The 21,941-nt window shown below is 43.3% G+C and overlaps 1 protein-coding gene across 3 annotated transcripts in view; it reads left to right on the top strand.

The window, feature by feature from the left end:
• Positions 1-21,941, top strand: part of ADCY2 (adenylate cyclase 2) — a 404,137-nt gene that overhangs the window by 13,437 nt on the left and 368,759 nt on the right. For all 3 annotated transcript variants that reach the window (XM_070587228.1, XM_070587227.1, XM_070587229.1), the window contains exon 2: positions 9,763-9,960. In XM_070587228.1, the coding sequence (XP_070443329.1) occupies positions 9,763-9,960 (198 nt within the window). The remainder of the gene's footprint in view (positions 1-9,762; positions 9,961-21,941) is intronic.

The following is a 21,941-nucleotide window of genomic DNA, read 5'->3' as shown; positions in this document are numbered from 1 at the left end:
GTAATCCTACACTGTTTGGCTTCCTTTTCATTCCTCCTCATAACTGAGCAGTTATTTTCTGATCTTATCTTTTCCTTGTAGTACCTTAACAAATGCAGTCAACAGCAACGAAGCCACACTTGTAACATTTTATTTAATGACCTCTTCTAGATCAGGGCTCAGCAAGACTCTGGCCTGGGCTCAAATCTGACCCACTGCCTATTTTTTCAGAGGAAGTTTTATTGGAATACAGCCTGACCATTCATTTCCATATGATCTATGACTGTGTTTAAGGAACAGCAGCAGAGTTAAATTGTGTGACAGTGACCATATGGACTGAAGAAAGCTTAAAATATTTATGATCTCATCCTTTACCAAAAAAGTTCACCGAGCCCTACTCTAGACTTACAATCCTATTAAGGCATCTTTTGTCATCCAAGATAAAGCAGTTGACCAAATGTTGGACCATTGCTTACCTTGGGTTGCCATTTTTCCATCTTTGATGACATTTTCCTTGCTGCTTCTGCCACCTAGCAGCTATCAATGCTACACATTTTAGGTTTTATTGGAGCAGCATCCTATTTCATGTACTAATTTTTGTTATCAGTAAAAATGTTATAAATTGTGATGGGTTAACAAACAAACCCCAAATTTGGCTTAACACACCAGAGGTTTATTTCTTGCACACATATTCTGGCCAGAGTGGGCCAGGAGGGAAGTTCTGCTCATCTCAGTTACTCGGAGAGCTGGGCTGTAGGAGTCTTCCTGGTGACATGGTCTTTGCACCATGGCAAGGAAACAGCCGTGGGCCTCACTCTGGCATTTACATCCCTCTGCCCAGGAGAGCGACACTTTAGTCCTGCTCACATTTTATTGCCTGAGCATGGTTACTTCTAACTTCAGAGGAGGTCAGGAAGTGCTCCCTGGAGGAACCCAGAAGGAGGGAATGGGGCATATTTCTGAAGGTCCCTGACCACCATGTCTTCCTTCTTTTGGTTTCTTTTTTGTAACTTTTCCTAGTTTCTGAAGGTGATACTTAGGTCACTAGTTTTCAGCCTTCTGTTTTCAGTATAAAGCTTAGCACCAGAAGGGAGCTTTGGGATCAGCAGAGAAGTAACCGGTGGGAGCTTGCCAGGAAATCTGAGAAGCCGAGCACATGTAACTTCTGGCCGAAGACAGCCCCCACAGGGGAATTCGTGGGAGGCTGTCACCTTCACCTGACACCACCTCTGTAAGTGCGCAGCCAAATATCCGGTGAGGAGCCCAGTCTGGGCTTCTGAGGTCAGAGTGCTGCCTGTGGAGCAGCGGAGAGCAAGGGCAGGCTGGAACCCACTAGGCTTGTCTGTGTGTTTCTCCAGCCATACCTGACCCGGCAGGCCATCCTTCCTGGGGGCTGCTTCCTGTCCACCTCCCAAATCTTGGGCAAGTGCCTCCTTAGGCCAACTCTCACCCTGGGAAGGGGATTCTGAGAAGTAGCTTTAACCAGTCTGACAATAGAACAATCCAGCACAGTCTACTGCTTGTCAACTGGGCATCACATATGCCTCTCTTAACTATATTTTACTTCTGAATACAGAAAATAGCAGAATCATGCTTCAACCTAGTATGATACAACTGTTCTTTGTACAACCGAAGATACACTAACCATGTCCCTAAAAGAGGATATAAAGGAGCATTTTGTCCATTTTAATGACGTTTATTTCTCTTCTAAGTAACAGTCCCTTTAAAGATTCTGTTTCTTGTATACTTGGATATAAAGGCTATTAATACACTATAAATATATCATAGGCAGAAGGAGAAAGAAAAATTAATAATTTAATATGCACATGCACAAAAATATATTCATGTCAAACCAAGGAAGAAATATTTATAATTACTACCATCCTCACTTCTACAACTGATCACGTGGAAGTGGCTGGTGTTTTAACTTCTTGCTTCCACTATCCATTCCATATTCCCTTTGCCCTGTCCTAGCATCTTATCTGGTCATATTTCCTTGCCTGGTGGGATGACACTCCACATGGTACTTTGCAGTTAGACAGTATTTATTGTTAGACATTTCCATGAACTTTTATCACAGGACATGGAGCACCGGGAGACACCCTGATGATCTTCTGCTTCTGATTCTAGTCATCCTCTTTCCTGCCCGCGTTGTGTATTAGTGACTCAATTTTCCTTGATAGTCGTGATCAGTAGCCCCAGCCAGTGCCAAAAGCTCTTCTCTGCCCATTGATTCGGTGACATTAGTAGTCTAGAGTGGCCAGATAGCAATCTGTCTCCAGTTTAATGGAAACATTATTGAGTTTCCTGGTGGAGACAATTTTCCTTGGGCAACTAAGCCTTCTAAATTGGAACAGCTCAAATTTACAGAAATGGGAATTATGACATTTTGCTAGAGGATCATTAATAGGGCAGCCACTCTTATTTCCACCCCTTGATTCCCAGACCTGTGGATCCTGGCTCTTGGAGAACCAGTGCCATGTATTGGTTGCTGTTTCAGAGCATCTGCTGCATCCTGGAAGACATTCCCCCAGCCCCACAAGGTGTTGCCCACAAGCAGGCCCCCTAACTGAGTCTTTAGAAGGTCTTTCCTCCTTCACTCAAGGAAGCTGCTTCAGGGCAATGAGCAAGGTAAGACCAGTGAATTCCAAGAGCATGAGCTCATCGTCACACTTCATTTGCTGTAAACTGAATGTTTCGGTCAGAAGTGATGCTGGGTGAAATTTCCTGTGAGTGAATACTGTATTGTACAAGTCCACATGTGGTGATTTGGGCAGGAGCTTTGTGGACAGGAAAGCAAAACCCATCTCTGGAATAAATTGAATTCAAGTAAGAACAAAGTGCTGCACCTTCCATCGTGGAAGTGGTCACTTATAATCAACCTGCCATAGATGGCTGGCTGGTCCTCTAGAGAATGATACACGTAAGGGGCTCAGAGGTTTACTGCTTCAGTTGTCTCCTGCAGGACCACCTATAATCCAGACCTAGATTTTTATTTCCTCAGGCAGCTGGTCATAGGGAACTCTCTGTGAGGACATAGGTACAGATTCAGAGAGAGAGAGGAGGCAGTGTGGCAGGAGTAGAGGCTATGAGTATCTGTGGCATTTGCTCATGCAAGTTACTTGTGCCTTCAGAACCTATCTGAGCCCTGGTTTGTGCATACCACCTCCATTTGATGATGAGATGCTACTGTACAGATCCAACTTCATAGCCTGGAGGGTCACGCAGCACTCCATCAGTGATGGGAATCTTCAATGGGATTTGGTGGTCTGTGGTCAGCGTTCAATTTCTTCTGGGGTCTGATAATAAGCCTGCATCTGTTTCTCAAGAGGAGAATAAAAATCTGCAGAATCACTAAGGCACCTTCATAAAGCACTGGTTTGAGTGGAAAAGTGAGAGCTTACAGGGAGATCTGTGAAGACAAACACAACTAGTCACCCAAAGGATAAGCAAGATGGAGGAGCTCAGTGGAAAGGTCTCTGGAAATCTCTTGCTTCTATGTAGCTACTACCTCTGTGCTTTTGTAGACGGGTCTCTGCTGGGCCACTGTTCACCAGCAGCCAGAAATTGGGCAGAAGAGCAGGATATGGGGCAGGGGAGGGGGAGGACAAGCTGAAGCCTGCCTACACCTCTGTGACTGCCCATAGTCATATCTAACTGCAAAGACCTTAGGGGAGAAGGTGCTTCACTTTTGCATCCCAAATCTGGCACAAATTCCTCTTCTGTTCAACTCTAACCAAGAGCCATAAAGGGAAGTGGGTTCTGGGAAATGTAACTCCCAGCAAAACCAAATTGACAATAGAACAATTCAGCTGAACTTTGAAGATTTCCTCCAAGCACCGGTTTCCCTCCAAGCACCGCTTTTCCTGCACACCACAAATGTTGATATGTACTATTTTCATTATTCTTTTTAAATTCGTGTTATGATTTCTGTTTTGATCCAAAAATTATTTAGAGTTGTGCATCTTATGTTGTTACAAATATGTGGTAATTTTTAATTTATGATTTTGTTTTAAACTTCTAATTTGAAATTGTTGTGATCAAAGAATATGGATCTCTATGATACTTCTTAGCAATTTTTTGCAAGTTTCCTGGTACATGATTTTTATAAATATTCCATGTGCACTTGAGAAGAATACTGTTCTTCCTAAGGTTGGATGTGGAATTCTGTATTGTCAATTAAGTCAAGCTTGCTAATTATGACTTTCAAAATATTTGCATCTTTTATTTATTTATTTATTCATTTATTTATTTATTTTGTTTGCTTGACCTATCAATAGTTGGATGGAGATATTGAAATCTGCTCTTTGTAGATTAGTTTACTTTTCCATTTAGTTCTGTACATTTTTGCTTTATATGTTTTGAGGCTATTTTATTGGATTTTTAGGTGTTTAAAATTGTTATAATTGCCTAGGAATAGAGCATTTTGTCTTCATCCTTAATTTTTTTTTACTTAATGCATATTTTGTAAGATATTGAAATAGTTATTTTCCATCTCTTTATTTTCAACCTTTCTTTGTCTTTTTGCTTAAACGTGTCTTGTAAATAGCATAGCGTTGAGTTTTGTTTTATAATCCAATCTGAGAATGTACTTTTTAGTTGGAAACTTCAAAGCACTTATTTCGTTGTGATTATTGATATGTTTGCACTTGTTTGTCCCATTTTACTGCTTTGCTATCTATTTGTCCCAATTACTTCCCCTTTCTCCTCTTTTATCTTTTGGCTTGATGCTTTTTTCTTCTCTCTTGTTTTTTTCCCTCTGATGATTTGGAATTTATGCATTTATTTGTATTCTTTTAATGATCACCTTTGAAATTGTACCATAATAAAGATTTCAAGTTGGTCAGTCTTGACACTTAGATCATTAAATGACTTTGGAGGGGGCCGGCCTGGTGGCACAGCAGTTAAGTGTGCACGTTCCGCTTCGGCGGCCCAGGGTTCATTGGTTCAGATCCCGGGTGTCGACGTGGCACCGCTTGGCAAAAGCCATGCTGTGGTAGGCGTCCCATATATAAAGTCGAGGAAGATGGGCATGGATGTTATGTCAGGGCCAGTCTTCCTCAGCAAAAAGAGGAGGATTGGCAATAGTTAGCTCAGGGCTGATCTTCCTCAAAAAAATAAATGAATAAATAAAAATAAAAATAAAAAAATAAATGACTTTGGAACACTTTATCTCTAGTTTTTCTTCTCCTAGCTTTATTAGTCTTACTATTAAGTATTTCAATTCTATCTTTTTAAACCCAGCAGTTAGACATTCATTGTTGTTGTTTCAGATGGACGATGTGTATTTTGTTGTAGCACTGTGTGTGCCAGTATGTCTGCTCACCTCCTTTTGTATTGTACAGTCTTTTTAGGATTAATTTTGTAGAAGTTCTTTTACAGAGAGTTTCTTGATGCTAAATTCCTGCTAAAAATGATTTATCTGTAAATCCTTGTGTTTTTGCTCTCAAAAAAAAGACAACCAAACTGGTTTCTTGGCTGAATGAGATGGATTGTTACTTTTGTTCAGTAATTTGTCCTTACTGTCTTGCACTGTTGACATTTCTGCCCTTGTGCTGTTGATCTTTGTGGGTGATCCTTCCTCTCTCTTTGGCCACTCTAAGGATCTTCTTTTTATCTCTAACAGTTTGCGTTTTTACCATCATACCGTATATATGCTTGTCTAACTGGCTTTCTGGAGTTGTAGATCCATGGTTTTCATTGGAAGTGGATAATCCGCAACTCATCTGTCTTTAAATCTTTTATCTCAAGTGTCTTCATTTTGCAGTTTGTATGTCATAGCTAAAGGCTGACTTGTTTTTGTCCAATGACAGTCCTCCAAAGTAATTTTTGGTAATAAAGTACATAATTATTTAGAATGCAAAATAGGCATCATTCCAATAGTGAATAATCACACTAGCCTTGGTGAGAAAATACTGAGATCTGAAGGAAAAAGGGAATGGTCATCATGATCCTAATTGCTGTCATCTATGGTGCACTTGTCATATACTGAACACTCACCAGCCGTGCAGCGTCTGTATGGCTGTTGGCGTGAAGAAACAAGCTCAGGGAGACCCAATGCTCACCCTGAGTTGCACAGCAGTGAGTGATGAACATGGTTCTACCTTCAGTCTCTTTGACTGTAAAGCACTTCACTAAAATATATTTTTTATAGAAAAGTAGTATTTTACATTGGACTGTCCTTTACCATCTACATGAAAAATAGTACTGCTTAACAAAAAATGGAACGTGCTCGTGAAAAAGGATGAAAATACAGATAATCTGTTGCCCCCTGGAAAAGCCTCTAAGAAACAAAGGAGTTGTCACATAATAAATAAAAAGCAATGGGTATTTAATGGGCCTAGCAATTAGAAGCCATCCAAAATTACCAGAAAATGCATTAAAAACAAAAGAATAAAATGTTTGAAGAGAGTGATAGGAACCATTATCATTACAGTCGATAAACCATGCCCAAGATCCCCCTTTTAAAGGCACTTGCATACATTTCGTTTAGTTTGCAGTATATGGTAACTTTTTTCCATGGAGGGAGCAGGGGCTGGGATACAGAAACATATTTAATTTAGATTGACAATGTTGTTAATTTTTCAGTTTGCTTTATTTTAGGCTACTCTCTTTGTTTTATATTCTGAATTTTGAAAACTCAATTAGCTCCAAAGAAAACAGCCACGGGGTGTGCCTTTGTGGCTCCATTCATTCGTTCCTCTTCCCATCCACTGGGAACGGGATGGGGAGGGCGGAGAACCGTGTAATTCAAGATCCGAGGGCATTCCTTTATTACATTGACTTAGCCTTAAGAAAAACGTGTGATGCAAACAGCGAGATGAGGAAAGAATGTCCTTTATAAGCTTATACTTTCTTTCATGAATACTCCACTGTTTTTTCCTTGACATACTTACAAAAGATTCTATTTTGTGGAGAAGTCTATATTAAAACTTGTTTGGAGTTAGAGTTTAAAAGGCAAATGAAGAATAAATTGGTTGCTGTTCTTTTTCCAGAAGAGCCCCGATCCTTCAGTGGGCTCAGGTTTTGCAATGGTTAGGGCCACACGCCTCGGGAACAGTGGCCGGCCATCCAAAGCCCTTGGCCATCTGGGAATCTGCCTCACCCACCGAGGCTGGGGAATGCTATTCGAAGCTGAAGCTCTTCCTCTGGTGTGCAGGGTGGATGAGATGGTGTCGCACATCTGGTGAGCAGGGGTATCCCACCAACCCCCTAGGATCGCCTTTCTATGCCCCTTCCTCCCAAGAACTATGTTCCCAATGATAGTTTACCCCTGGTTTAGCATGAAGACGTATGTCGCTTTTGACCTTAAAAGCTTGGTTTTTTTCCTGATTTTAACAGAAATTACAACACTTTCGTGGGTTCCTAACAATAGTGTGGGACCCAGGCACTGTGTCTACTATGCCTAATGTGAAGTTACCCTCCAGCCCAGATAAGTCACTTCTCAGTGATGAAGACCCTGATATTATAAAAGAAAATAAAGTGCGATAGAGTTCAATATTTCAAACCCAAAACAATATCAAGTCTTAGTATATACTGGACCCAGCGCCATAAGACATTGGGTCTTTGTTTTGTTTACAGTAAGATCTTTAAAAAGACGAGTGCAGGAAAAGCCCCAACCGCTAATTCAGGGGGTCTTCCACTTCCTGGAAGGACTCCATCTAGATCTTTCTGTTCCTCTGGTTACTAATTCTCACTGTACAGTCATGCATATTTTCACACCATTCTCAGTCTTTCTGGAGAAATCGGAGCCAATGAAGTCAATGATTGTTTCTCCCCTGCTGGGTTAATGAAATAAGTGAAAAGACACGCTACGAAACCGCTGTCCTGGTTGTTTCCTAGTTAGCTTTCTGTCCACAGCTCAGTTAAGTTCATTTTGGGGGGTTTAAAATAAAATCAGTTTTCATGGCTCCATGTGCATGGCTATCGTTCTCAAATGTGACGTCCTCAGAAGACATGCTGCTGTGTCCACGTGTCCATTTATTTGTGGGGTCTGAGTGCTGGAGAGTGCGCGCAGCCTGGAGTACACCTGATACCCTTTTGCAATGATTGTGAAATGTGTCTGAGTAAAAGTACAATGTAGGCACTTAATTGTGGACAAAAATAGCAGTGGCGGGAGAGAATAAGACCGTTGCACTTGACCCTCCTGTCTTCTTACAGTTCTGGAGACATACGTTCTTTTGGCCACTCAAGGGTTGGCCTTTGGTCTAGCTCGCCACCTGCTGCACAACCAGAGGGCAGAGCACACAGTGGTGGCCAGAACAGACCTCAGATCCCTGGCTCTGTCCCTCTTCAGCTCGACAGCCAGGCCAGCTTATTCTCATCGTTGGTGCCTCGGTTTTTCTCTCCTGTGGAATAGTGCCAGCACCAGTGCTCCCCTCACAGGATTGGGGTCGGTATTAAAGAGGTGAATGTAGGTACGAGTGCTTAGGTTACAAAAATATGTATAGCAGTATTTGCTATGGTTGTTGTTGTTGTTGCCTCTTTCCCAGGTATTGTTTAGCACCCACATCTGTCTGCGAGAGAAAGGGAAATGTAGTGAGTTGGGTCCCTTTCTGTCCCCTCCATGTTACTCTGGACTCAGAGTGGTTACTTGACTGTGTTGCTGGCTTCCCCATCTCCCTGTGGTTGGTGGTTGGATCTCTGGATGGGCTTGTCTGCATGTAAAGGTAGAGCTGCTGATGGGACGGAGTGAACCCTGCACCAACCAGAAAAGGTGAAGGGTTCACCAGCTTCTAGTATGTGAGAGAGCCGCCCCATAAGTCCCAGATTTTACAGTAACCTTTACTATTCCAAAACCTCAGTGGAAGTTCTTAGGGTCCCAGCCATATGGGTTCTTTGATTGAAACTCCTTTGGGTGTTTCAGTAACTAAGCATGTTTGGGTGAGGATTAAAGACTTGAACTGTGTTCCTGCCCCTGGTGAATGCCGTTCAGAGCAAGGTTCCAGCATCAGGTTTTGCAGAAGCTAAAGCCTAAATCCAAGCTTGTACTGTAACCAAAGGGACCATGAGGTCTCTCACATTGTGCTGAAATCAGGTGGAATTGAAATAGTGTGCCTTTTGTGTGTGTGGCTAGAAAGAAATCGAAAATGAGCGTTAGTGTGCAAAGGTGGATTTTCTTTAAAAAATGTGTTGGTAAGAGGCTAATAATACATGCCCATTTTCTGTGTGCTACTGGAGCCTGGGAGACGTGGGGAAGGAAACTAGAAAAATGGTGCATTCTTCTAAGTCTTTCCCACTCTCTTCATCATCTATATTTAGTGCTTCTGACCCTTTTCTGTTAACCTGTGCTCCCGTTAAAACATTAATTGCCATCATTAAAATAAAAGCTCATCACTTTAGCGACTGAGATAGTTTTTAGATTTTTTAAAATAAAACATTTCAAATCCATCTTGAAGCCTTGCTTTTGAAGGCCGGGGCATCTCTGATCCTCTGATTCAGGCAGTGCACGTGACTATCTTATTTTATCCTGATATCATGTGCTCTTGCCTTCACTTTTGAATAAAACTCATTTCTCCATGTATCAGGGAAAATTTAAATTTAATTTTATAGCTATTTTGCATAACTTAAATATCCAATACTGGGTTATTCGTGTAGAAAAACAGGATTATTTAATAGGAAACTGAAATTTTCAGAAGTTCAAACTGTTCTACTTCTAAAATAATTTTTAAAACTTGATATATTTTGACATGGATTAATGCTGATAGCATCTTGATCACATAAATCATCAGTATGGCACTGTTTCTGAACTGTACCTTTGCAATATGTTTTCTGTCTCCTTAGGAAGTTGAAGACCACGTGGCGTTTTTAATAACAGTTCCCACTGCCCTGGCGATCTTCTTTGCGATATTCATCCTGGTCTGCATCGAGTCTGTGTTTAAGAAGCTGCTCCGCGTCTTCTCATTGGTGATATGGATGTGTCTCGTGGCCATGGGGTACTTGTTCATGTGTTTTGGAGGTACCGTCTCTGCCTGGGATCAGGTAAGACTTTAAAATGTTTCTTGGGTTTTCTTTATGTCCTTTGATTTGTGACATACTTACTTCTGAAAACTTGGCTCTAAGCTGTAAACAGCAGACCTGTAGCTGAGAAGAAAGTCTTCTGAAATAGCTGTCTTGGCGGTGTCCCCATAGGTGAAGTCACTCAATGCCCATTTTAACTCATCAGACCTACTGGTAGCTGGGTGCTTGCCTGGGTCTCACCCTGTCACTAGTTTTTGATGGCTAAGTCTGGGTTTATGCCTCGCCACCACAGTTTTGTAGCTCCATTCTTCTCCTGGTTTCCTATCATTCCAGAATCCCTCTGGGATCTGGGATCTTACCTTGTGCATCTAACTCTCAAAGACTGGTCACTGCCTTTGAACTCTTTCTCAGTTACTCGTCTTCCTCCTTATACACAGACTTCTGTGATACTGACTCTGTATCAACGTAATTACATCATATCCATAGAATTGCTTCCTACACCTGTTGGAAAACCCACAGTTCTTCAAGTTGAGCCTGGGGAGGCTCTTGGCTTAGAAAATGGTGACATCTGGAGGATGTCAGATCTTTAGGCGACTGTAGTCTTAGGAGTAGGCTTTTCCCCTGGTGCCACTGCCTCATGCGTGTGCCCCGTTGACTGCTGGATTAAAGGGTGCTGTCCAGGGTGCAGGTCTGGGCTGCAGATATGGATATACAAGTGACTAACCTCAAGCTCTTGATCAAAGCTGTGGGGTTCTCTAAGCCATCCAGGGAGAGTGAATTGAGCACTGAGAGGGCCATCACAGGGTTGGTGGGAGCTCAAGAGCTGGGGATAGGAGAGGAACAGCAGCCAAGAATGGATAGAGAAGAAGCCATTGGGAAAAGATGAGGACTAGTGAGGGAGAATTGCTCTGGAGGCCAAGGGAGAAGAGAGATTCAAGACAGGAACCCACAAAAGGGTTCCAGTACCAGGGACAAGGTACACAGCATTCCTGGTGTGCCTTAGCTGGAGAGAGCCCTGGATGAGCCCAAAGATGAGGTTTCCAGTGGGTTCTGTCAATAAGTCACTCATGACCTTGGCCAAGTCATCATCGCCTTTGGGCGTCAGTTTCTTCTGCACAGGGAGAGGACTGGACTAGGTGAACTTAGGTTGGTGTCTCTGGCTCTTAAGGACACTGTCACAGTGGACAGAAGAAGTGGTGGTGCCACCTTTCTTCTCTTGCAGCTCCCTGAAGAGGCTCCAGTGGTCAGGGAAGCTCCCCAGTCCTTCTCCTCATCACTCTCCCGTTCAAGCCCCTTGGAGAATTGGGCCCCTGCCCCCATGTTCAGCTCCTTCTCTGCCTCCACTCCCACCTCTCTTCTTCACCTCACTGAGCTGCAGCCTCACCCAGAAGCCTTTACTGGTGCACGTGGTCCTCATCCCTCCTGCCTTCACGGCACACATGGAGCAGACACGGGAGACTAGTTAAGAGCATCGCTTGTTGGCCTATGGTGTGGACCTAGGGGTTTCTCATCTCCTTGCACCAGTGCCCCCTTGTTTCAGTGTCATAGCTTTGGAAGAAGCCTTACTATCTGGAAGGGCAAGTGGGCCCTCCTTGCTCTTCAGGTTTCCTTTTGTTCTGAATTTTCTTGGCTCACTTTTCCATACGAATTGCAGAATCAGTTTGTCACGTGCAGTGAAAACTCCAGTTGTGATCTGGATTCAAATTATATAGAATTTCTTAATTTTCACTTTGAAAGGTATTAAACATCTAGGAAATAATAAAAGGATATTATAAAAAGCATCCAGAGATTTGCTGTCTTAATGTTTTGTTTCCATAGAATTACGTGGCATGTCTGTCCAGTAATTCTGGTTTTCTTTTATGTCTTTTAAAGACTTTTTTTCTTCGTAAAATCGGTAACAATTTTCCTTAGACTTGTTGTTAGGTACCTAAAGTTTTTTGTTGTTGTATAGAAGGGACTTTTTTCCTAATTGCCTTTTCTATTTGTTTAATGTTGATGCATAAGAATATTATTGTTTTTTATGTTGATCTGTATCCAGTAATCTTAGTGAACTCCTGGTAGGGTCTCAGTTGATTTATATAAACAGTATTATCATTTCCAGATAATTAAAAAAGTGTTTCTCCATTTCAAATCCTTAATTCACTCTTCTCTTATGTATTATTGTATTGTCTAATTACATTAGCCAAGACTTCTAATGCGGAAGTGAATAATAGAGTGTAAAGTTCCAGCTTAAATGGAACATCTCTAGTTTCACCAGTAATATAATATTTGCTTTATTATTATTATTTTAAAAGAACCGATTAATCAGGGTAAAGACCTCCCACTGTCTGGAACGCTCTTGCTCCCTGTAATTGCATGGCTCTTGGGTTACCTTCATGAACCTCCCTGACCCCCTTCAAAGAGCAGCCTTCCTGGACCTCCAGATGCCCCCTGTTGGGCGACAGCCCTCACCCTGCTTTAGTCTTCCCCTAGCACTTACGATGATCATAGCACCTCAGATCATATTACACATCCCTCTCTGTTGATTGATGGTCTCCCCTGCAAGGATATCAGCTCCTCCTGGGCAGGGCTGTGACTGTCTCTCCACCACTGTGTCTTTGCATGTGCAAGTGTCCTCTGCCAAGAGTGGGCCCCAAAGCTACTCATTCAGTGTTTCCGTTAATGGATGACTGTGTTTGTTCATCTCCAGATATGTTGTTGTTAGATTTTTTTGTGTATCCACTTGTTCTGTTTTTAACTATCTTTTGGTTGTTTTATTGCTGCTTCCACCTGCTTTTAAAAATCTCCTTAAGCATCTTAAACATTCTTATTTCATAGTCGTTTCGCTTCCATTTCCTCAGGGTTGATTTGGGATTTTTTCCTCTCTGCCCCAACACGTAACCCCACCTGTGTGAGGGTTACCTTCCACACGCTACAAGGGCCCGGGGCAGAACTAGCTCCTGTGTGGAGCATCAGCCCTGTTGACATTGCTGATGGGTGGCCGGCCCAGCTTGTGGCCTGGACACCTTTCTGGGAGTGTGGCTGTGTCTGCTTGATGCTCGGAAAAGGCCACAGGCAGGCTCAGTGGTGGCAGCGGTTTTTGGCCACTCTTCCTAGATTGGGGGCTTGGGCCCCTCATCTGCCTCACGCTGTGGGCCTTGCCAGAAGAGGGCCACTCGGCCTCATTCTTCCACTGGAGTTTGAAATCCTGCCCAACACTCCTGGCTACCCCTGCCCCATTCAACAGGCATGGGGATTTAAAATGCAAGTGTTCTGTCTTATTAACCAAAAGTCTGGCATCTTTTAATATCAGCATCATAGATGTAGGCCCCTCAATGAGCACGAACCTTCCAGAAGTGTTACTGTAGGTTCACCGTGCATAAGGAGGTGTGCTCTGGGAATGCTTCCCACGAGAAGCCAGCTACAGTGACAGTACTGTCGTAAGAACATGCAGGGTGAGCCTACAGCACAGGCGGAGGGAACAGTTCACACAAGACCACCCTCACTGCTGACACCAGTGGCAAGTTTGGGGTTCTGAAGACCCCCTTGGGGTTTGATGGCTTACTTGAAGGACTCACAGAACTCTTTGAAAGCTGTTAGACTCATAGCTATGGTTTATTACAGGGAAAGACTGCAGATTAACATCAGCCTAGGGAAGTGTCTGGGGAAACTAGCAAATGTGGAGCCTCCGTTGTCCTCTCCCTCTGGAGTCATGGGCAGCGCTGCCGTCTCGGCAGCGATATGTGGCTCTCTGCATGGAGTACTGCCTACCGGGGAAGCGCAGCCCAGCCCTCTGTGTGCACTTTGCACTGGGGCTCCATCACGTACTGCCTGCACGGCTGGCCTTTAGTCTCCAGCTTTCTGGAGACAGAACTGATACTTCTTGACCCTAAGCACCTGTTGTAAATCTCATTTAGACTGTCAGCTGGCCAAAACCCCAGGCAGACAAAGACACTCCTGTCAGGCAGGGCCTTCCAGGGGCCTAGAGATGACTTACCAGGAGCCCGGGGCCGAGCCAGCCCTGTCCTTGGGTAAGGTTAATTCTTCACTGCGCAGGTGGCTTGAGTACAGATCCCGGCTGTCAACATCTCCAGTGCAGAGCACAGAATGTCGTCAGCCAGCAGTGCGTCATTTGGGCTGTGCCGGCCCCAGCCTGAGTGCTTTCCTTACACAACCTCATGGATCTTCGTGTAGCCCCACGGGGTGGGCACCATCACCCTCGTACTTTTACAAGAGCAGAAACAGACAAGGGTGGTGAAGTACCTTGCTCACAGCCAAGCTGCTGGTGAGTGGAAGAGGAGGTTTGAACTCAGGGGGCTGACTCTAGAGGCTGGCTCTTACTCGTGACACCAGTGGTTCTCAACTGGGAGCGATTTCGCCCCCAAGGGACATTTGTCCATGTCTAGAAACATCTTTGATGTCACAACCTGGATGGGAGTATATTACTGTGGGAGGATATCATCAGTGGGTAGAAGCCAGAGATGTTGCTCAACATCCTACAGTGCACAGACTACAGAGAGTTATCCAGCCCTAAACGGCAGGGGTGCCCAGTCTGAGAAACCCTGTATAATACAAGACTACCCATCAATGTTGCCTCTGAAAGAACCAGCTCTTAAACCCTCAGTAAGTGGAATTGTACGGAGTTGCCAGGGCACAACGAAGTGTGGTGGTGCCCGTTTTGATCAGGCAAAAAGGGATGATTTTGCAGTGTGTGGTCCTCAGAAAGCACTGGCAGGTAAAAGGGTGGCAAGCTTGGAGACTGTGCAGTTTGGGAGGGGTCCCTGGGGAAATAAGGAAAATGGAAAAGAAAAAACTTGCGTGGTTTGCCCTCACAGCCTTGACCGCGTGTGGACTCTTCCTATCACTGCTGTTGTAATTCAGCCCAAGCGAACCCCATCTTGACGTCCTCTTCCACCCTGGCTGCCAGCACCCCGACCCAGCTGACATCTGTTCCACACAGCTGCCTCCCAGATGAAAAGTATTTAAAAGTGACATTTTGTTGATGGTTCCAGAATCTCTGAGTGAAGTCGGGTGGTGAATTGCAGCGTTTGGGCTCCAGCTGTTTAGTGGCAGCGTCTGCATGTTCAATGGAAGTCCTGTCTGCTTGCTTCTTGCTTGGGCTGATTTGCTAAAATGCCCTTTGTTGTGCTGTGACTTTCCCATTGAAAAAACGATAAGCAAAGAGGGAGCTGCCTTCACTGTATTGTATCTTGTTCTTCTGAATGGTTTAAAAATACTTGAACTGTTTTGAACTCCACATTAGTGGAGGGGCATGTAAGGTGTTTGTGTTCTCTGTTCTATTAGGTCACGTAAATAGGACAATCTTCTTTTCAGGCATTCAGTGGCAATGTGTATGGGGAGCATCTTTCCCTTTTCTGCACATGCCCAGTGCAGGTATACAACATAGCAATGGTCCCTATCTGAGAGCCTCTAGGACACGGAGCTTTCCTGATGGGTAAGTCCTATCAGAAAAGGCTTAACTGAGGCTGACAAATAGTGTCTTACAGCTCTGGGCCAGAAGTCGAAATCAAGGTGTCAGCAAGGCCGTGCTCCCTCTGAAGGCTCCAGGGCAAGGATCCCTCCCTGCCTCCTCTGGCATTTGGTGGTTTCTGGCAGTCCTTAGGGTTCCTTGGCTTGTGGACATACCACTCCAGTCTCTGCCTCCATCATCATGTGCCATGCTTGTTTGTGTGTCTCTTCTTATAAGGACATCCATCATATTGGGTTTGGGGCTTACCCTAATGATCTCATCTTGAATTGGTTACATCCCCAAAGACCTTATTTCCAAATAAGGTCACCTTCACAGGTACTGGGGGTTAGGACTTGGACCTCTGTTTGAGGGGAACATGGTTCAACCCATGACAGACCATTTCACTGGAAGACAGTGTTTCCGAAATGGGTGCTCTCCTGCTACAGGAGGCCACTTCTGTCTTGTGGCATGTTGCTGTAATATTCACTCCCCCGTCTCAGATTTTCATAACGGCTCTTGATGTCAGCCTTCATTTGAACTGCAAATCCACCTTGGAAGTAAATGCGTGCCATGGAGGATTTGACGCTTTTGCAAACCAGCGTCCATTAGGAATTAGAGACGTTCTTATGTATGAATGTCCTGTTGACATAAGTCCACGCTCATTAATATAAAGAGAAAATAACCTGACACTCGTATTGCCATGTAGACAGAGCATCATGAATGAGTGTTTGTGCTTTAGAGAACCTTGGCTCACCTCTGTCTGCCTGAATAATGGAAGTGCTTCTTTTGGGTTCCTGCATTAGTGATATCGAGTAAGACCTTGCTGGATACATTTTTGTAATGCTTTTAGTTCACTTGGTGAAGCCTAAGCTTTTAGATGACGTTTTATTTAACGAATTTCTAACAAGAACAAATCCATTTCATCTCAGCTGAAAACTCCCCTCCTTCTGAAATACCTGCTCAGAAGGGAGCAGGGCAGGAGGGCCACCTGAGAAGGGTGGACGCTTCCACACATAGACGCCGCGTTGGCCAAGTGAGGACAAGAGAGCTGAGTCGTGTTTGCTCTTGACTTCAGTTTTCTGCTTCCCTCATCGTAAGAGTTCACTGAACAGAGTTGAATAAATACTTCCCTTCCTGACAACCCCAGTTCAGCCTTGGCAGGCAGACCACGCTGAAGTTATTGTATAGATTTGTAAAATTACCCACTTGCAGGGCAACATTTGGTTCAGGAAGAAGAGACTTTCTTTGTCCTCTTACCTAAAAGGATGCCAAATAGTCAGCATGTGTCTAAGTGTGTTTTCTTGCAAAAATAGGACATGAACGTGCAAAAATCTTTTTTTAAGTGAAAATGAAAGAAAATAAAGGCTTCGCGTAGACTTTGAAATGGTACAGGATTGGTTTGCTTTTCCTTTAGTGCCGTCACTTGGAATGCGATTAAAGAGTGTATTTACCATTGGAAGAACCTCGTGGCCTGTGAACAAAAGGAGAAAAGTCCAGCTTAGAGAGATTGTCCCTGAGTGTCCAAGAAACACATCTTTGTATGCTTGTGTGTACCAGGGCGATTTCTCAGGGGGTGTTTGGAGTTAATATGAAGAAGGACCCACAAGAAAAATAATAAAAGTAATATAGAAAATTATTTCATTCAACAACAAAGGTGAAGACTTAAATATTTTTGTTGTTGTTTTTTAATGGCAAAGAACCTACTGATGAAATGTGGCCTTTCAGGACTTGCAACAGAGCGGCCCAGCCTGCAGCGTAGTTATGAGGTCCCGCCCACCGCTGGCGACTGAGAGCGGAGCTGGCATTTCTGTGCTTTCCCAGCTGTTAGTTCCCAGCCAGAGTGTCCTGACTGTCCAGTGACCTGAGGAGGGACCAAGACCCTCTCTGGGACTTCCCGCCCTGGTCTGGCTCAACTAGACATTTCTGTTGGTGTTTCTGAAACAATCTCTCTGCTTCCTCTTCTTTCTCTCCTCCCGTGCTTTTCTCTAGGGGAACAGGCCCTGGTACTGAAGATTGTTATCTTGATTAAACTGTTATCTGGCTATTAAGCAGGCATTGCCTGAATGAATGTACACATAATGGATCTGTCTACTTGCCTCCCCTACCATGTTAATGGTAGAAAACACTTCCACAGTCCTGATCCTTCCCTGTGCCAGGCACTGTTGGGTTCCTTTACACGTATAACTTACTTGATTTATACAACCCTGTGAAGTAAGTACTTGCAACTTGAAGATGAGAAAACTGAAGCCCAGAGAGGTTAAGCAACTTCCCCAAAATCACACAGCTGGGAAGGGAGCCAGAATTTGAACGTGGCATTCTGGCATTGTGATCATCACACATCATCTCCATGTGCACATTGTCACCAGTGACTGTGGGTTATTTCCTGTTGTGCCTCAGCAAATGACAGATCATTGTGTGACAAGGAAGGGACACATTTGGGAATTCTGAAGTGTTTTATCTGAGCCACTTTTGGGGTAGATGTTATTTGGAAAAACTTCACAGGGAGGGAACTGTTACTTCAGAGACGCCAAAAAATCCAGTATATCACTGTTTCGAATTGCCATCTGATATTCCCAGTTGCAGGTATTTTCACCCCTCAGATGACTAGGTAAGAGAAATGGGACTTATCTGACCCAAGAAACAAGTGTCCGTGTATATTAGTATTATTGTTTGGGAATCAGTGATTGCTTTTATAATGAAATGAGTCACTTATAAGCAGATCCTTAAAATTTCACTTCTTTCTGCTGGTTTTCTCAGCTGGTTCTGTCTTAGCTCCTATAAACCTATAACCAGCCCCTTTCTTCCGCGAAGGAAAAACCCGTCAGACTCAGGGCCCTGGGAGGCATTCGTGGGGATGCAGGTGCAGGGCTTGGTCCAGCCCATCACTCGCTTCTCCCCGAGCCGCGCCTGCATTGGGTACTGTCTGCGGCCTTACTCGAAGCCTGCGCAGTATAGCTCACATGCTCTGGGGGATGAGGGGGGGGGGGAGGGGCGTGGCCACCGTCACGAGAACCCTGGTCCTGTGTGTGCAGCTCAGGGCATCTGGAGGCACCTCCGGGGGAAGTCAACGTGAAGTCGAAAAAAGGAGTCGTGACTGCAGCCTGGAATCTGTAGTGCTTTCCTGAAAGAGCTGGGATTTTGCAAGGGAGGAAAAATGTTCTGCAGGTTTCCAAAACATCTGTCACTGACTCGGTTTAAATGGAGACATTTTGGATGGTGGTTGTCTTAGGGCTTCCTGCATTGTCTCCCTTGTGTTTGCCAAATGACTTTATGAAAGGTTGTGCTGATCATGGAATTCCAGCCACTTTGGCCTTGAATCTTGGATGCTGTTATAGCCAAAGTAACATACTTACGGGAACTGGTGAATAGTGCAGCCTGTCGCTGGTGGGTTAGGACTGTGTGTGTGCACCCATGCATGCACGCAGGGGAGCTGCCAGCATGAAGGGGCGTGCATTCTAGACTCCAGGCAAGAGCAGCAGGTTCTCAGGAAAAAAATAAATCCAGAGTTAAATTATTTCCTATTAAGAGTTGCTAAGCAACACCTCACTTAGCTCTTCCAGCTTGCAGTATTTCAGATTTCCTTTTCTCAGCAGCCACTAATATCATCCTCACCCGGCAGTGGCACAGAGTTGAAGAAGCAGAGTTCAGGTTTGGGGAAGGCAAAAGTGCTGGAATTCTTAGAACAGAAACCAAAGAGGAGAGAGGAGAGAGCTGCAGAAAGAGAGAGAGCATGGGCTACGGGGATTTGTAAGGTCCTGTCAAGTCTCCACTTGAGGGCCAATGAGCACATGAATGGGAGGAACCCGCCATGGCCAGAGGAGGAACCTGGGGAAGAGTAAGTCCTGGTACAGGGCCTGGAAGATCAAGTGCCGGTGACAGAGAAGAACCGTTCCTGATGCAGAGGGAATCACTTCATCAGGAAGGCCTAACAGTTCCATTACCTGTATGCACCTAGTGACAGAGATTCAAAATACACGACGCGAAAGCCCATGGTCTAACTCAGAGATTTCAGCAGCTTTATCTCAATAACGAATGGGACATTAAGAAGGAAAATCAATAAGAACAGAGGAGATTTGAAAAGTACTACCAAACAAGTTGATCTAACTGATGTTTACAGAACACGCCACCCAACAATGCAGCATATGTGTTCTTTCAAACGCATGTGGAACGTTGGCCAAGATGGACTGTATTCTGAACCATAAAAGTCTCAGTAAGTTTAAAATATTACTATATACAAAGGATGTTCTTTGGGCATAATGGACTTAGAATTAATGGAAAGAAATTTTGAAAATCAGTCAATAATTGGAAAGTAAACGGCCCGTTTCTTAATATCTCAGGAGTCCAAGAAGAAATTAGAAGGGGAATTAGAAAGTACATTGAACTGAATGAAATGAAAACATGATGGATCACAGTTTGTGGGATTCAGCTAAAACGGTGCTTGGAGAGAAATTTATAGCATTAAGTGTTTGTACAATAAAAGAGGAAAAGGCTCAAATCAATAACCTAAGCTTCCAACTTAAGAAACAAAAAAAGGAGTGCAAATTAAAAGAAAGGGAATAAAAAGGAGCAAAAGATAATGAAATTGTAAACAGAAAGACAGAGATAATGAAACAAAACTGGTTTTTTGAGATGATTGATAAAACTCTAGCCAGACTGATCAGAAATAAAGAAGATAAAATTACCCATATTTGGAGCCAGTCCTCGTGGCCTAGTGGTTAAAGTTCAGCGCACTCCACTTCAGCAGCCCGAGTTCATTTCCCGGTTGCAGAACCACACCACCCGTCTGTCAGTTGCCATGCTGTGGCAGCAGCTCACATAGAAGAACTGGAATGACCTACAACTAGGATATACAACTATGTATGGGGGCTTTGGGGAGGAAAAAAAATTTACCAATATTAGGGATGTGAGAGGGGTTGTCACCATAGATCCTACAGACTTTAAAAGGTTAAAGAAATATGAACAGCTTTATGCCAATAAATTCCACAGTCTAGATGACATGGATGAATTCCTTGAAAAGCAAACTAACAAAGTTCATTCCAGAAGAAACCAATAACCAGAAAGCCCTATATGTATGGAATAATTTGAATATGTTGTTAAATATCCTTCCACAAAGCATACTCCAGGCCCAAATGTCTTCCCTGATGGGTTCTACCAAAATGTAAGAATGAAATAATCCCAATACTACACAAATTATTCCACAAAATAGAATAAGGAACGTTTCCCAACTCATGTCATGAGGCCACCATTACTCTGACACCAAAGCCAAAGATATTATAAGGAAAGGAGACTACAGATCAATATCTCTCAAGAACATAGACACAAAAATTCTTAACAAAATTTTAGTAAATTTTGTCCAGCAAAAAGCAAATAGATATTAAATATAGAAAGATGAAATGGAGTTTATCTCAAGAATGTAAAGTTGGTCTACATTCAAAAATAAATGGATGTGATTCACCCCATTAGAGATCATTCCAATAAATGTACTACATGTCATGATTTCTGTAGAAGCAGAGGATGCATTTGACAAAATTCAACACCTGTAAACAGTACAGCACCATTCTTACCAGTGAAAGACTGATACTGTCGCTTGCAGGCGGGAGTGAGGTAAGGACCATCACCATCACCACTTCTCTTCAGCATTTACTGGCCGTGCTAGCTGGTGCAAAAGGCAAAAAGAAGCAGCAAAAGACTATAGACTGAAAAATAAGAAGTTTGCCTGGGTTGTCCGTCTGTGTGTGGACTGTCCGTTATGGGAGCCACCAGCCACCTGAGGCTACTGAACGCTTGAGATGTGCCTGTTTCGAGTTGAGATGTGCTGCACATGTGAATGCTGACTTTTAAAGACAAAGTGTGAAGAAAAGAACGTAAACTATTTCATTCATAATTTCTTTAATCATTACATGACGAAGTTGTAATATTTTGGAAAAATAGGCTGTATATGATGTGTTGTTAAAACTCAATTTTACCTACTTTTAATGTGGCTCCTATAAAATTTCATATTCTACACGTGGTTTGCATCATATTTTTATTGAACAGTTTTGGTCTCTGTTGAAAATCCTGTGGAACCTAAAAAATGCTGCTAGAACTAGTAAGTGGGTTTAGTGAGGCTACAGTTTGCAAGGCTGAGATACAGAAATAAATTGTATTCCTATATATTAGAATCTTCCAATCAGAAATTGAAAAAAATACCATTTAATATTGCGTCAAAAATATAGAATACTTAGGAGTAAATTTGAAGAGATGTATGTAACTCTTCTACATGGAAAACTATGAAACATTGTTGACAGAAGTTAAAGAAATAAATAACTGGAGAGGTAGACTCTATTCACAGAGCCAAAGACTCAATGTTATTAAGTTGTCAGTTCTCCCCAAATTCATCCTCTCTCTCTCTATATATATATTATATATTCAATGCAATCTCTCTGTCTATTCAATGCAAGCTTTTTTGTAGAGAGAAACTAGCAGATTCTAAAATGTATATGGACATGAAAAATACCTAGAATTGTATTGTCAAAACAAATTTGACAAAGCAGAACATGAAGATCTTACTCTA

The sequence above is a fragment of the Equus przewalskii genome, chromosome 20, assembly GCF_037783145.1.
Source record: "Equus przewalskii isolate Varuska chromosome 20, EquPr2, whole genome shotgun sequence".
Lineage (NCBI taxonomy): Eukaryota > Metazoa > Chordata > Mammalia > Perissodactyla > Equidae > Equus > Equus przewalskii.
Note: the sequence above shows the minus strand (reverse complement) of the source record. Positions and strands in the feature narration are given on the sequence as shown.